Below are 15,834 nucleotides of genomic sequence, written 5' to 3' on the forward strand. Positions count from 1 at the left end.
GGCGGCGGTCCCGCCGGGATGGGCAGATGCTACTCCAAGTGTTTTGCGTGCCTTACGGGCGAGGAGGAGACGGTACTTTTGCCTCTTTTGATCCTTCAGGGATAGGGCAGGAAGGCAGCCGTTCCCGCGCCCGAGCTGTGCTGCGGTTCCAGCAGCGCGTCCCGGGCTGGCAGAGGGGAGCGATGCGGTGCGGTGCGATGCTCCCGTGCAGGTGTAGCTGTCGCTCTCAGGTGCACTGCAGTGCCTTGCATAACGCTGTCCTGCAGGCTAAATGTAAAGGTCGGAATTCTTGAAACAAAGAGAGACCACCGGCATCTTCTGTGGTAACAGCCGGCGTGACTTCTTGCTGGGGTTCGTGCAGTTTTAGCAACCACATGGAGTACAAGTTATAGAGGAAGCCTGCACAGTTTTAAAGTCTGACGAGAGATGATTCAGCCTCCAGCTGTCCTAAGGTTTTACCTATTTAATGGTCCTACTTTCTGATGGAGAATTGGTGCTCCAATCTAGAAGTGAAACTACATGTTTGCTTATGTCAGGGTGAATCTAAACCAACCACATTTCCAGGCATTAAAATGGGTCATGTATCAAATGTCAGTGCAGAGGTAAGTGCACAGCTACAGGTAGCAGGGGAGTAGCATGTGTGAGAGGAGTTGTGGGGCGTTTCTGACACAGCTTTTCACACTGGTCTTCTGGGGATTTGCCTGGGTTTCAAGTATGTACAGAAGAGAGAGAATGAATATATGCTTTTAATTTGTTTGGTAGAAGGTATCTTGGCAGAAACACGTGCTTGTGCAGTATATTTTGTTAGAGATTGGCTTTTAAAAAGACTTACATACTCGGCCTGATGAAAAGCTTACAGTGTGTCTATTTGCCTAATAATATGTTCAAAGAGAGCTTGAGATGTGCTGCTACCCATGTCATGTCAAGAAAAAATGCAGGGCTTAATATGAAACCTGTTAAAGTGCAGTCACAGGGGATACATATGGGATATGTAAACTTTAACCTGAAGAGGTTTATGAAGGAGAATTACTTGATAAACAGCATGATTGAAAAAGCCATGTTAAAACACCTCTTTTTGGAAGAAAGGCTGTAGATAATTCTGAACATCAGCTGCAGTGGGATTCAGTTACTGCTTCTGCAAGTTTCATCTGAAATATTTATTGGTACAAGAGATTTCCCAAGGTATATGTTTCTCTTTCCAATAATACAAGGCCTGGCCCCAGGGAACTCTGAATAAAACACAGCAGTGACTAAGCACTGTGTGCAGGTCAGTCTTTTATCTTTTTTAAATTATTTTTAAAGCATTGGATACAGGAAGGCTATTCTGAAGGAGCAGTTTTTAGAAACAAGTGCCACAGAGCATCTATCTGCAGTGCATATTTTTAGGAGATATCATGGAGAACTGGGAACTGTTCATGGAAATGCTGTACATATATTGGGTCTCAGCATATCAGCATGCATCTAAGTTGGCAGGAAGGAGAGACATGTCTTTTTGGGGAGGTAACTCCAGGTTCCCATATTTGCTTCCCAGCTGCAGTTGCCTTCCTGTGTGATTAGGCACGAGAGTCTTGGGAAGGAGGCAGCAAAGGTTACTGCCTACTCTTATCTTCTCTTTCAGACATCTTGTGAAGGTTAATATTAATGCAAATTAATTAATTCAATGAAATGTCCTGTTAATTTTTTTCTTACACATTCATTTTGGCAGATTTTTCCTCACATACTTAAGAATTTTCTAATTGCTCTGATGTTTTGACATAGGACCTATAGGAGTCTCAGCATTGGACCTGATGACTTTGCCTTCTCACATCAGATCCAGTTTTGTTCTAGCCCTTAATGCCAGTAGAGTAGTAACAAACCCAGTGAGTTCTGCTTATCTGTAGGTAATAACAATGTTTTATACAGAGCTCCTTTGCTGTAAATGGCTTTTGTTTCAAATACTGGGAGCTGATAATTTGAGGGGGTGCTTCCCATCTGCAAGTCCTGTATACAGTGTACCCCTGCACACACACCTTCAAGGGCACCAGTCCTGGCAATGAGTCAAGAACACTTATTAAAATTACTCCAGTGAGTTAAACAGGCAGGAAGGGCAGATGCAGTGGTGTTGTCCAAAAGGGGAAACCTTATCTCTGTGAGGCTGCTGGTTTGGGAATCTGTGTGAAGTGCCATCATTTTTTTAACGTAACGGGCTATATTTATCCGGACCTTTTTTGGGTTTGGGGTTTTTTTTCCCCTTAGCTTTTACATTAATTAAAAACCCCAAAACAATCCACTCCATTTTATTCTGATTTTAATGCAGTTGGTCTGGACTGGGAACTCTGCAGTCCTGGCACACAAGCCCCTGTGCATTACTCAGCAGTGTGTGTCACTGGCTGCTGGGGGGAGCCCAGCCTTATGTGCCTGGCTTCTTCCCACAACTGAGTAAGGAAGATGCCCACATCACCTGCCTCTCCTGAGGCTCTTGAATCAGTTCAGTTAATAATTGAGCAAAACCTTCCAGAAAATATGTCCCTTGGAACAAGTAGAAATCACCCTGAAAGGTCAGTGTCTACTGGATTAAATTTTCCTATGTCTTTCTATGTAGACAGAGAGAGTTGGGATTGTTCAGACTGGAGAAGAAAAGGGTCTGGGGATACCAGGCCTTCCAGTACCTGAAGGAGGCCTACAGGAAACCTGAGGAGGGACTTTGTACAAGGCTTGTAGTGATAGAACAAGGGGTGATGGTTTTAAACTGGAAGAGGAGAGATTTAGATTAGACATTAGGAAGAAGATCTTTAATGTGAGGGTGGTGAGACACTGGAACAGGTTGCCTAGGGAGGTTGTGGATGCCCCATCCCTGGAGGTGTTCAAGGCCAGGTTGGGCACTGAGCAACCTGGTCTAGTGGGAGGTGTCCCTGTTCATTCAGGGGGGCTGGAGCTAGGTGATCTTTAAGGTCCTTTCTAACCCAAACAATTTTATGATTCTGTGAAAGTTCAGATTCCAATTTCCTGGTATTACAAAAAAATAAATCTGTTGTGTTATTTCTCTTAATTGAGTTAAAAATTAGATACAGGAAAAATAAACATTGAAACATTAAGCTCTGAAATAATTTTCCTCCCTTTCACTTTCGTAAGACAGAACAAATTTGCTGTCCTATCTGTTATGTATCCTGCTGCTGAACTAATTCTTTCTGTGCCCTAGATTTGTATTAGACTTGCTTGCTTATTCCTGAAATATTTACTTTCTAGGACTACTTTTAATTCCATTTGGTACTACTCAGCCTTATTTCTTGAATATTATTTTTACTTTAAAGATTCTTGGCCTTGTCTAACCCAGAACATGTTTATAGTAGCCTGATCTAGGTTTCCTAATCATTGGTGATCTTCCCAGCAGGCTACTGTCCTTTGCCTTCTTCCTAATGTGAGTCAGTATACATTCCAATTTAAAGCATCCTCATGCTTGAACCATCACGCTGGTTCATAAATGTGGTTTATTGTAGTAAACCACACTCCAACAGGTTTTCCCCAGGCTTATCTCTGTCAGTTTGCACAGCACTCGTGAGGAATCTGCTGCCAAAGTCCTTGCATTTTAGTAGTGACACCTTTGGATTATTAACGTAATTATGTTTTAGTTTTCCTTTGGCCAGCTCATTTGTTTTAATTCCCTAAGTATTAGTTTTGGGGGGTTTTGTGAGAGAGGTCAAGGAAAGGAGCTCTTGTCCTTTATTGCCAATAAAATGCCAGAAATAAATACAGAAATAGGGATGAATGGCAATCCAGCAATACATGGTACACAGATTAAGCACAAAATGACAGAAAAATACAAATGTCTTTTTAGACACATGGGAGTAAATAGAGTGTTCTGTGCTGTCCTGTGCACAGGAATGTGTGCACACATATTCATAGAGACACGAGGTATTTGTGGCCAGTGAGTCATGGCTCTGAAGCTTGATTTTAAAACTGAATCTGTTCATTATAATCACCTTCTACACCCTCCCCCCCCAGAAAAAAGAAAAAGATCCAAGGAATCATCCTAATTTGCTTTAATAAATGAACATGTGAAAGTGCTTATCTGGGATATCTATACATATTTCTCTGTCTTTTTCCTTAAACAGAATGAAAATGACCTTGTGAAAATAAAGGAGTTAGGAGTCGAGATTGAAAACATCAGGGATGAAGTTGGTAAGTAGCAGAAGTTAAGTGACAACAAAATTGATTTTCTCACTCTACACAAAAGCAGTTCCCTGTGACCTGCTCCTAAGAAATCCATGTACATTCAGTGAAGTGACTTTTGAAGCCCAGTGACAAGGGGTTTTGTGGCTTTGCAGGGAACCATGATTTTACCTCTTTGTAGTGGAGATGTGTCCATCACCACACACACTAGAGCTAGTCCTGTATCACTTCTACTAGAATAATGGTTCTTCATCAGTTCACAGCTTCTCAGACTGTACTGCCACTGCCAAAGGAGAAAGCAGAGTGTGATGAGAAGTGAGGTCTTGGGACTGTTGTGGTGCAAAGTGGCTGGAATTCATGGCTGACTTAGATGCATTTGCATGTTTTGCAGTTCAGCTACAAAGTGAAGGACTCCAAGCTCAGAACTTGCTTGTTAATATCTCTAGGGTCTCTTCCTGGTTGGAAGATAGGAAATGCAACACATCCCCTTCAGTCTGTGCATCTGCACACACCACTTTTCCTGTTTGGTTTCCTATCTAGAAAGGAGAGACAGGAAGGGTTTGAAGACCTTGCAACTCTTGAGAGAAAAGGTGGGCTTTTGTGCTGGCTTCAGCAATGGGCTGAGTTCTTTTGGGCTTAAATCTCCCCAGAATGGGCTTAACATTGGGTTCATGTACCCCAGGGCAAATGGAGAGGAGGAAGGGCACCTGGAGGGAAGACCACTGGGGCCAGGGTCACCCTGAGTACAAAAAGGTGGTGCAACAACCATGACTGGAGCTGTGAACAGGGGAGACCTCTGAGCTTTCCTTGTATGTGGGAGCCCAGCTGCTGGGTCACACATTAAGCACAGATTGTGCCACATGGTGAGAGGGTGACTTGGTTTGCAAAGGGGGGCTAAAGCCAAACCCCTGTGATGTAGATAGAACTACAGATCCTCCCTGTGCTTCATTCACCTTGCGTATGACAACCCACTGCAGAAAAGCTGAGCCCAGCCCTTGCCTGATGCCCAAGAGCTTGTGCTCCCTGCTGTGCCCTCTACAATTTTTTGGCTATCCTTCATTTTACAAAGAGCTGTATTGTCCCCATGGCCAAAGGAAACAACAATAGCAAAACAGCACTTCCAGTTATTCCCTGGTGCCTGCCTTCATCCCTTCTCTGCATCTCCACAGCTCTCACAGAGGAGTCATTGCCTCTGGTGCATTTTTTGGACAGGGCACATCTGAAGCTCCACTGAACACCCACTTCTCATTTGAAAGCCCTTCCTCTTTCTAGCAGGTTGGGTTCGCTCACTTTCATGAGTGCTTTTGCAAGTTGTAGTGACCTGGGAAGGAAGGAGAGGTACAGTGCTGGAGATAAAGAGCTCTGCTGCCATTTACACCATGGTTGTACAGCTGAAGTGAATACAAGTCACTGGTTGTTTTGCTGGAGAACTTTGCCAGGGGTATAACTGCCTGCCTGGTCGGAGTTCACAGAGCAGCATGTTCAAGAACAGGAGATCACTGCACTGCCTGCCCTTGGCATTGTTCTTGTGCGTGCAGTGACAGGTATCTCCTTTCCCCAAAAGGTAGTCCTCATGGTGTACATGGAGGCAGTTTTGGTAAGAACCCCAAATACTCCAGAAAAAAGTCTGAGGTCTGAGCTGAGCTGTGCTGCTTCAGGAGACAAGCCATAGATGTGTGTGTGCTTTCCTTCTCAGAGAGGGGAAAGATGGTGTGAGATAGTCCTTTTCTCAGTGGTCCTGTGGGCATGTATACTGGAGAGGAGCCATCACAGGAAACCTCTTCCTGAGCAAGTCACCACTCTGAGAGATACCAGGATGGTGAACAGAGGCTGTTTAGGCACTACAAGGGTGGCTGGTGGTCTGTCCTGCTTGTTGGAGGTAATACTTTCTGTACAACCCTGAGACACAACATGCCCTGGCAGAAGGACTCCCAATAGAGAGGGACAAAAAGATGAACAGGTGTATGTTCAGGTATTAAACTCCAGCAGGATGGGAGAATATCCATCAGTAGTAGAAATCCTGATATGTATCCATGCATATGGAAGGTGGATGTATATGTTTTTTAGTGTAAGTCAAAAATTGCTGGACAGTGTGTTTTCCTGTGGAAGAAAATTATAGAATTAAACATTATGAAACAACCAGTGTTTTAAATCTGTGGACAAGGTGAAATGATAAATGCCACGTGCATAAGAGTGGTTCTTGTCAGTGCAGTTCTTTGCTGTCTCTAGAGCAATGCAAACTGGGGCTCTGGGACCTGTGGCCCACCTGCAGTGTAGGAGAGTTGCTTTGGTCTCACTGTCATATGAATCTGCATGTTGTACAATGTTGTACATATTCTGCCAAGCTTTATGCAAATAAAGAATGAAACAGTAATTTATTTCACATCAGCACCCATAGGTGATTCTATTAAGAAATCTGGGGAAAATCTACCAAATTTGTTATTTTGACTACCACCAAGCTGTCGTTCTGACTTATCTCAGTCACTTTGCTAAGTAGTTTCTCATTAATTTAAAAATAACCAGGTCTACCAGTGGCATTAAAAACACATCCCTTTTTTTTCCTGTGTTTTTCTGAATATTATAATCATGATGATTTTAATAGCTTCTTACATGTTAGATCTTTGCAAGTGAGCACATTTTGTCTCTAAATGTAGGTCTGGCTGCCCTTGTCCCACTTGTATCAGGTCTTCAATATCTGGATTGATTGCAACCATATTTTAGCAAAGCAGAAGGCCAAGGACACAGTTGTTTGTGACACTGCTGTCCTGGGACCTGAAAAACAATATAGGTGAGGAGCCACATGGGGCAATAGACTGAATATCTTGATGGAACTTGATGGAACTGTTAGAGTTGCCCTTCCTGAAGCCAGTTGTAGACATAGTTGTGAATTAAGAGACATGGTCAATGGGTCGGTTCACAAGAGTAAAGAGCTCACATTTTCTGATTGTCTCCAGTATCAGCCTTTCACTTACCCTGTTTCTGTAAAGCACACAAGACACTGGTTTCCCAAACCTTCCAGACCACAGAAGAAGTCAGGAGTGAGGAAGACTTCACCTTGATTGAAGAAAATTGGGTTAAAGATCAGTTAAGGAAACTGGAAATCTTTAAATCCATGGGCCCTGTTGGGATGCACCCATGTGTGCTGAGGGAGCTGGCATAAGTCATCACTAGACCACTCTCCATCATCTTTGAAAAGTCCTGGAAAATAGGAGAGATGCCTGAGGACTGGAGGAAAGCTGATGTACCTCCAATCTTCAAGAAGGGCAAGAAACAGGACCCAGATAACTACAGACTGGTCGGTGTCACCTCCATCCCTGGAAAGATGATGGAGTAGCTCATTCTGGAGATCATCTCTAAGCACATGGAAGAAAAGAAGTTTGTCAGAAGTAGCCAGCATGGATTCACCAAGGGGAAATCATGTCTGACTAATCTGATAGCCTTCTACAATGATGTGACAGAATGGATAGATGCAAGGAGAACAGCAGATATTGCCTTCCTTGACTGCAGTAAGGCTTTTGACACTGTCTCCCATAACATCCTTGTGGATAAGCTCAGGAAGTGTGAGTTAGAAGAGCAGACAGTGAGATGGATTGAGAACTGACTAAACAACAGAGCCCACAGAGTTGTGATCGATGGTGTAGAGTCCAGTTGGAGACCTGTGACTAGTGGTGTTCCCCAGGGGTCAGTACTGGGCCCAGTCTTATTCAACATCTTCATCAATGACTTGTATGAGGGGACAGAGAGTATCCTCAGCGAGTTTACTGATGACAGGAAGCTGGTAGGATTGTCTGATACACCTGAAGGCCATGCAGCCATTCAGAGACATCTAGACAGACTGGAGAGCTGGGCAAAGAGGAACCTAATGAGGCTCAACAAGAATAAATGTAGTCCTATTCCTGGGGAGAAAAAACATCATGCACCAATATAGATTAGGGGTTGACCTGCTAGAAAGCAGCCCCATGGAGAAGGACCTTGGGGTCCTGGTGGACAACAAGTTATCCATGGGACAGCAATGTGCCCTCATGGCCAATAGTATCTTGGAATGTCTAAGAACAGTGTGGCCAGCAGGTCAAGGGGAGTCCTCCTCCCCCTCTACTCTGCCCTCATAAGACCACATCTGGAGTATTGTGTCCAGTTCTGGGCTCCCAAGTTCAAGAGGGACAGGGATATGCTGGAAAGAGTCCAACAGAGAGCTACAAGGATGATTAAGGGACTGGAACATCTGTCATGTGGGGAGAGGGTGAGAGACCTGGGGCTGTTTAGTCTTGAGAAGAGCAGACTAAGAGGGGACCTTATTTATGTCTATAAATATCTGAAGGGTGGATGTCAAGAATGGGCCAATCTCTTTTCAGTGGTGCCCTGTGATAGGACAAGGGGAAACAGCACCAAGGTACAACACAGGTAGTTCCTCCTCAACATGAGGAAAAACTTCTTTACTGTGAGGGTGACAGAGCACTGGAACAGGCAGCCCAGAGAGGCTGTGGAGTCTCCTTCTCTGGAGACTTTAAAGACCCATCTGGACACGTTCCTATGTGATCTTCCTTAGGGGTTCCTGCAGCAGCAGAGGGGTTGGACTTGATGATCTTCAGAGGTCCTTTCCAACCCCTATGATTCTGTGCTTCTATGTTTCTGTGATTCTAGGTGTGCATTAGTGAATTCCAGAGGTCCTCAATGGAGCTGTGCAAAAGACTAGTTTATGGGGTGAGCAGCTTCTGACAGCCGGAAAACAGGATGTATGAGATGTATCTCCTTCTCCTGGTCAAGTGGCCAATCATATCCCCTGCATAACATGCACAGAATTTGCCTGGAGATTCCAGGCATCTTCTGCTTTCCTGGCATATCACTGGAAGTGGGGACTTAGCCAAGACTCTGGCTTGAGAGAGGGAGATAATGAAAATCATGTGTCTCAGTTGAAATGTTTTGTGTCAAGTGATCACCTCACATGCTCTTTCTTATATCCAAGGCAAAGTAAAAGCCCCAAAGCCTTGATTTGTGGATCCAAAATTGTGCAGGCCAGGAAGGGACATCCAGTCACCTTCACCATGCACGACCACGGAGTTCCCTGCTTATTATTGTTATTATTACTATACTTCATCAGATCCCAGTTTTTTGTGAACTTTTGCATACTCTGCCAGTGCCTTGATTTTAACAAATGCATGTGTGTATGTGTGTGAGAGAGAGTGGTACAGAGAGAGAAGAGACAGTGAGAGCTTGTTGGTGGTTGAGATTCATGGGAGGCCCAAAGTCTTCAAGAACCACTGTGCTCAGTGCTTTAGCAACAGATCTGATGCCACCATTTGCTCTGAAGGAGTGCAGAGCCTGACTTGTATGGTCTTGTCTCCACAGCCCTCAATATAGCAAAGTGGAAGAAACTACAGAGGGAGAATGAGGAGCTGGAGATGTGCTTTGAGGAGAAGATGAAGCAGCTTCACGTGCAGCACCAGGAGGAGCTGCAGGTGCTGGAGCAGCGGCTGCAGGAGGAGTACACCAGCAAGAGGGAGAGCCTGCAGGAGCAGCACGGGCTGCAGCTGGAGCAACTCCAGTTGCAGCATCAGGATCAGGTCAGTCTCTGCCTGTTCCCTTTGAAGAGCAGACCATACCAGTACTGAATGGGTTCAGGTAATAGATTGAATGCTATTACAGGAAAACACTGGTAAGGAACTTATGAACCCACCTTGTGTTGAGTCCCCTTGGATTGAAGGAGGCTGACAGGCCAGGTTAGAAAGCTGCTTACCAACAATGTTTCTTGGCCAAGAAAAAGGAAAATCTTGTTAGTCTAGAAATCAAGTTGCTTGAAGAATAAGGATCTCTAATCTCTGGCTCCTCCTTCCCCTTCTCAGGGAAAAGAGAAATGCCACCAATTTGAGCCTGCCTGAGGGATCAGAGTTGTTCAGCTCTGACACTGTTGAGCCATCACTGGTCCCAGACAGCCTTAGAGCAAAGGCACCTGACCCATGAGCTAAAGAGCCCAGAGAGTCATCCAGCCCCCCTTTGCCTGCTCTCCCATGCAAGCTGAGTCTCCATTGTTTTACAAACAGTTCTCTTCACCACTGACTTGTCTCCCACATTATTACAAAAATGAGTTTGGATAATTTTAAATTCCATGGTAAATGCCCATCTTTTATCCCAAGAGTGTCTTCTCCAATACAGTTGGAAATTTTGCTTCTGTTGGGTAATCCAGCACATATGTTTGACAGTTAAATGCAGTGAAATAACGTTTATTCCAGTCAAGACATGCTCAGCTGGAGTATCTTTCAGCTATTATTTAATGCAACAGTGAGCAAAAAACCCATTTAAAGTCAAGTCACTTTGCAATGAACAGCTGTTTAATTGTAGAAGTACAATAGTTTGATCCTCTGCACTGCCAGGTATCACAGATAATGTGTTAAATGTAGGGAATAAAATCACTCTGATTATAAAACCCAGAAAAGCAGATCAATGCATTGCAGTCAGAAACTGCTCTGGACCACTAACTTAACCTTGATCACCACTTCTCACTGTATTTTCTTTAATGATGCAGGTCAAAACAGCATGGTTGCAGATCTCTTTTTGCCTTTAGACAAGTCTAGTAACAAACAACGAAGGAGTCCCAAACCCACTGGGCTGTCCACTTCCCAGCTGCATCCCCTGCTGCCGTGATGCCTGCTTGGTGTGTGGAGCAGTTTGCTGGGCAATCAGCACCAAGACCCCTTTCTGGCCTCAATATGAGTGCAGGAAAAAGTTCTCAGGCTTCACTGACATCTTGGTTTCTTCCTGACCAGCCTGAAAACTCTTGTGTCTGCACTCAAAAGGGTGTTGTCTTGTCTTCCATCAGCATATTGGATGTGGACAAAAAACACATGACTCAAGAGGACACGGGAATTTCAGAATCAATGACTTTGTAGGATGCTCTTTTTCAGATAAAAGTGTGATAGATTGAAATTAATTTTCCATACCTACTCATAAGAAATTCAGTGTTTCTGGAAGAAATAATCACAACTATGAATCATTCATAGACACTTCCCATGGAAGCTAATTTGAGATTTTACAGTAAAAATCATTGCAGTGAAGTATCGTGGAGACAAAAACCAGGATGGCTCAGAACTGTGCATGTTTCTCTGACCATGAAAGGGAGTCAGGTCATTAATATCATTTAGATTAATGGAATGTTGAGATTTCTGGACATTTCATAAATAGTTTCTTCATGTAAGGGATTTTTGTCCTATTTTCTTTCTTATGTACCTCTTTTATCACCAGTAAGTTAAAGGAATGGCAGTACCAGCAGCAGTGACTACACACTGCCCCTCAAGGTGCCACAGCATGTCATGTCGTGCATCCATGTCTCCATTCCTTGTTGTTGGAACAGGTGGAAGATATCACAGCTGTACACGAAGCTGCAATGTTACAGTTGGAAAATGACCACATAGTTGCCATTACAGTACTGCAGGATGAGAATGAATGCAAGATTCGAGGTAAGCCAAAGACAACCCAAGGGCTGCACAGATATTCCAGAACAGGAATTAGCACTGTGGTGAGTTTGTGTAAGCCTGTTTTTTTCCCTCCAAAGCAGGTGGTACAGAAAATTTGTGTTGATTCAATGTTTTCACATGGGGTGGACAACAAGGTGAGGGAGAGCTGTGTGCAGTGTACAGCATCTATGCTGGACCTGAGACTGTCTGAGAGGTCACTGACCAGAGAGTCCAAATTCCACCTCACTTCACACACAGACTTTTCTTAAGAGCATAATTCTGAGATCCTCAGGAGGCCAGAGCTCATTGTACATCTCTGAATTTTGGCACTTAAATGCCTACACTACTTCTAAAAAAAAGGACTCATCATTTTCAGTGGTGAAAGTCTGGCCAGGCTGAGCAGACCAGAGGCACACCTGGCCACAGATCTGCAACTCAGCACTGGTTTTTTGTGTTATGGGTTTTTCCATGGGATTTGGTGCTGCAGACAAAGCTGTTTCCTCCCTGGCAGTGCAGTGTCCAAATGTATTTTTGCATGCCTTAGATGACACTGAGCAGTTATCTGTACAATGTCTTTTTTTGTTGTTGTTGGGTTTGGGGTTTTTTCTGTTTGTTTGTTTGTTTTTTTCACACATAAATATTAAGGTCTAATTTTTAAATAGCTCTAGTAGGTTTTCTTACAGCTTTCCCAAAATCAAGCCATATTGCTTAGCTCTGGGCTGTGTCAATTAGAGAAACAGTCCAGAGCATAAAATGAGCTGAGAACAGCCTGTACCCTTTTCCTGGAGGCAGAAGTGGTATCTAGCATATAATTTTAAAATTAGCATATACAATTCTGAAAATAAACAAAAAAATCTGTTCCTTGCTTGAGGATATTCTAATCTATCCGGTTTTGTTTGTATTTTCCGATGAGAAAACTTGGCTGTGGTTTCTCAAGTCTCCGGTGGCCAAAGCTTGTGCTCCCAGCTCCTGGAGCGGGTGTGGAATGCCCTCCTGTGCATGGAGAAGGCATTGCAGCAGCTGCTGCCTGGCGCGCTGTACAGGGCACTAGAGGAGGAGCAGTATTACTGCTGCTCTTGTGCCTAGTAAGCAGTGGTTAGAGGGCAGAACCCCATGGGGCTGGGGGGTAACGACACAAAAAATACAGGGTCTCTATGCTGAAAAGAAAGGTACTGCTACTGTACTGAATGGGTTTGGTGCCATTGGTTTAGAGATTAAACTTTAGTCCACTTTAGTTATTAAACTTTTGATTATGAAGTGCAGGGTGAGTTGTTCTAGTAGTGAACTCTTGAATTATTTCATATCGATAGAGGAATTTTTTGTGGTTGGGCTCTGTCATTGTCAGTAATGGCATAAACCTCACAGGGCACCTCCCACAGCTCCTGGAGAAGCACTGGCATTTGCAATTTTGGAACTGAGTTGATGCCCTCTCCCTACCCCATGTCCCCGAACAAATTACAACCCAAGCTTTCAAGTACATCTAATGTAAAAGTCTTTGATTTGGGGATACTCACTCTGAACTGGTAAACAACCCATTGCCAGACTGGCTTTTCAGATCAGAGCTCCTGGGAGCTGGGAATTCTGAGCAGTTATGAAAAATCAGAATCTTGTCACATAGAGGTACCTGCAGTCAGTGAAAGATCAGAAAAGTGTTATCCTCAAAACAATTCACCTAAGGTCACAGAGTATATTGCTACCAGTTTCCTACTTCACCTCCATGCCCTGAAACTGCATCCCAAATTGCACTTGGCTCATGATGTCTGTGCTCTCGGACCCTGGTTTGCTGGACTTTGCTTAGCAATGTCATGTCTGTGTGTCTTCCCCAGACCTGAATACTGCTTACAAACTGGAAAAGGCACAGTTAGAAGAGAGTTTTGAAAAGCTGCGGCTGTCACTCCAGGTTAGCAGTTTCATTCTTTCCCACCCCTGTGACAATGATGTGGAGCAGCTGATGGGGCAGCCCCAGCCCACATGCCAGCTGCTAGCACACCAGGCTGTTGCCTCTTACCAGCTGTAGTGTGTCTTGTCCTCTGCATGTTCAAACTGGGATCTAGCAGCAAAGGTGCCTCCTCAGGTTTTCCCTTCACTTGACTGGTTCAGCAAGATCCTATCTGAAGGAAAAGAGAGGGCAAATCTAAAGGGAGGAAAAGGCAGCCAGATAAAGCAAAGTAGTGTCCTTTCAGCCCTGCTCACTGCTGGCCCAGCACAAGGAGCAAAGCTGAGCTCTTCCCATCATGGTGGGAGGAGCTCCAGCGTCTTAGATGTCTGTGAGCATCACCTTGTCTGCACAGTAGCCTCCAGCAGGCTCAGAAATGCTGACCCCTCCCTGCCTGGCCCTGTGTCTGGGCTTTAAATGCTTCCCCATTGCTGGAGGTGGAGGAACAAGTTTTGTGGTGTGGACATATCTCCAACCCCACCGGTGGGCAATGTGGTGCCCCAGGGCTGGCCCTGCTGTGCAGCCAGGCTATGGCCAGACAGGGTCAGCCCTGCACATCTCATCTTCCACATGCCATTAATTAACACCAAGCTCAAAATTGTCCTGGCTTTTTCAGTCTCTCAGAGAAGTTCTCCCTCTCTCAGTGAAGAAATTCCAGGGAGGAGAGGGCAGAAGCATCCCCATGATTCATGCCAAGTTTGGAAATTTTCTGTGGGCAAGTTGCCACAGCAAGTAATGCAAGCTCCATTTGACTTTGTAGGCTGAGAGGAATGACAGTTTTTAAAACCACTGACTAACACACACTGTTACACACAACAACTGTCACTGCCTTCCTCACGCAGCCGTGACAGTTTGAGGCATGTGAGCACTTTTGCAATAAGCACTGATGTGGTTACAGCCGAGAAATTACACATATGAAATACATAAGAACACCAGTTTCACAGCAACTGGTGCATTTACAGATGTTGCATATAGAGGCAACAGGAATGCCTTTGATGGTTATAGATAAATGATTGCTTAAAACACCATGTTGTTCCTGTGTATAGCTCTGAGATGGAACCATGGTCATTTAAATCCACACCACTGACTCGTTGCTTGTTACCACATTAGAAGCCAAGAGAAGTGAAGGAAACAGAGATGGTTTTTACCAGGTATTTACCACCTCATTCAGGTACTAGGTACCACACCAATGATATAAATGCCAGCTCTCTTATGGAAGGACATGCTTGTTCTCATCCAGCCCAAGGTGATGGAGTGATTTAGCATCAAACACTTCATGAACTAGTGCCAGCCAGTGTCAGCAGCTGCAGGCATTGCAGGGGTTTCAGGGTTCCCTGAGACACTGGGTTATCGAAAATCCCACTGTAAGTTCAAGTCACCTTATGTAAAAACTACCACCTTGCAGGGGTTTCAAAGCCCTGTTCAGCTCCCCTGGTGGTTTCACAGTGCAGATTAACTTCTTTGAATGTAAGAGGGGTGATAACACAGTGTGTTCACTGGTGTGTCTCCCCTCCAGGACGAGATAGACACCCTCACCTTCCAGAACCAATCTCTGAAGGACAAAGCAGACCGATTTGAAGAGGCTCTGAAGAAAAACACCGAGGAACAACTGAAGGTAGATGGCAACTGTAACTACACAGTCATCAAGATATGAGTTTCTAACTGTGACTCACATCACACAATTCAGCCGGTAGCAATGGGATCCTTACCCCTGGGACTGGGGAGCGGGCCCCAACTGAACCCCCAAATCTTGAGCTCTGAAGAAGAGCCAAAAATCTCAGCCTAGGTTCATAATTTTCTGAGTTTACTACTTTTTCTTTATTCTTTCACCCAGCATTTGTTTCCAAAGCATTTCTTCAACTCCATCTGGTATGTCCTTACTGCTGTCTATTCTTCTTTCCCTTCCTCTCTTTCTCTTCTTATCTTTCACATTTAGGTTTCTTTTTTAGTAATATCTGAAACAACTTCTTTGATATCCCCTGTATTCTCTTATATTTTTCTGGACTTGCAGGGGGCATCCCTGTCATATGAAATATTTATTCAACTGCTGTCTGTTAAGGCCATGCTGGGTTTTTTTTAATGGTGTGTAAGTAAATAAATACACTGCAATTATTTATCTGAAACGAAATAACCCTGAAATGACTGTCCAAAAAGGGCTTTCTTCTAACTTGAAGCATTTCGGTGTGTTCATAGTACAACACCATGGGCAACTGTACCAATATGACAGAGGGAATGGTCAATAAAATAGTGAGGTGAGGAGGGGGCTAAGTGAGTTTGTAGGTGAGAGAACTCCTTAGGAAA

General features: G+C 44.3%; 1 protein-coding gene across 1 annotated transcript in view; it reads left to right on the top strand.

Moving 5' to 3' along the window:
* MTUS2 (microtubule associated tumor suppressor candidate 2) overlaps positions 1-15,834 on the top strand; it is a 171,605-nt gene that overhangs the window by 149,701 nt on the left and 6,070 nt on the right. The window contains exons 7-11 of the mRNA XM_010005655.1: positions 4,092-4,158; positions 9,496-9,710; positions 11,495-11,600; positions 13,424-13,497; positions 15,050-15,148. Of these exons, the coding sequence (XP_010003957.1) occupies positions 4,092-4,158; positions 9,496-9,710; positions 11,495-11,600; positions 13,424-13,497; positions 15,050-15,148 (561 nt within the window). The remainder of the gene's footprint in view (positions 1-4,091; positions 4,159-9,495; positions 9,711-11,494; positions 11,601-13,423; positions 13,498-15,049; positions 15,149-15,834) is intronic.

The sequence above is a fragment of the Chaetura pelagica genome, unplaced genomic scaffold (assembly GCF_000747805.2).
Source record: "Chaetura pelagica isolate M959 unplaced genomic scaffold, ChaPel_1.0 scaffold269, whole genome shotgun sequence".
Classification (NCBI taxonomy): domain Eukaryota; kingdom Metazoa; phylum Chordata; class Aves; order Apodiformes; family Apodidae; genus Chaetura; species Chaetura pelagica.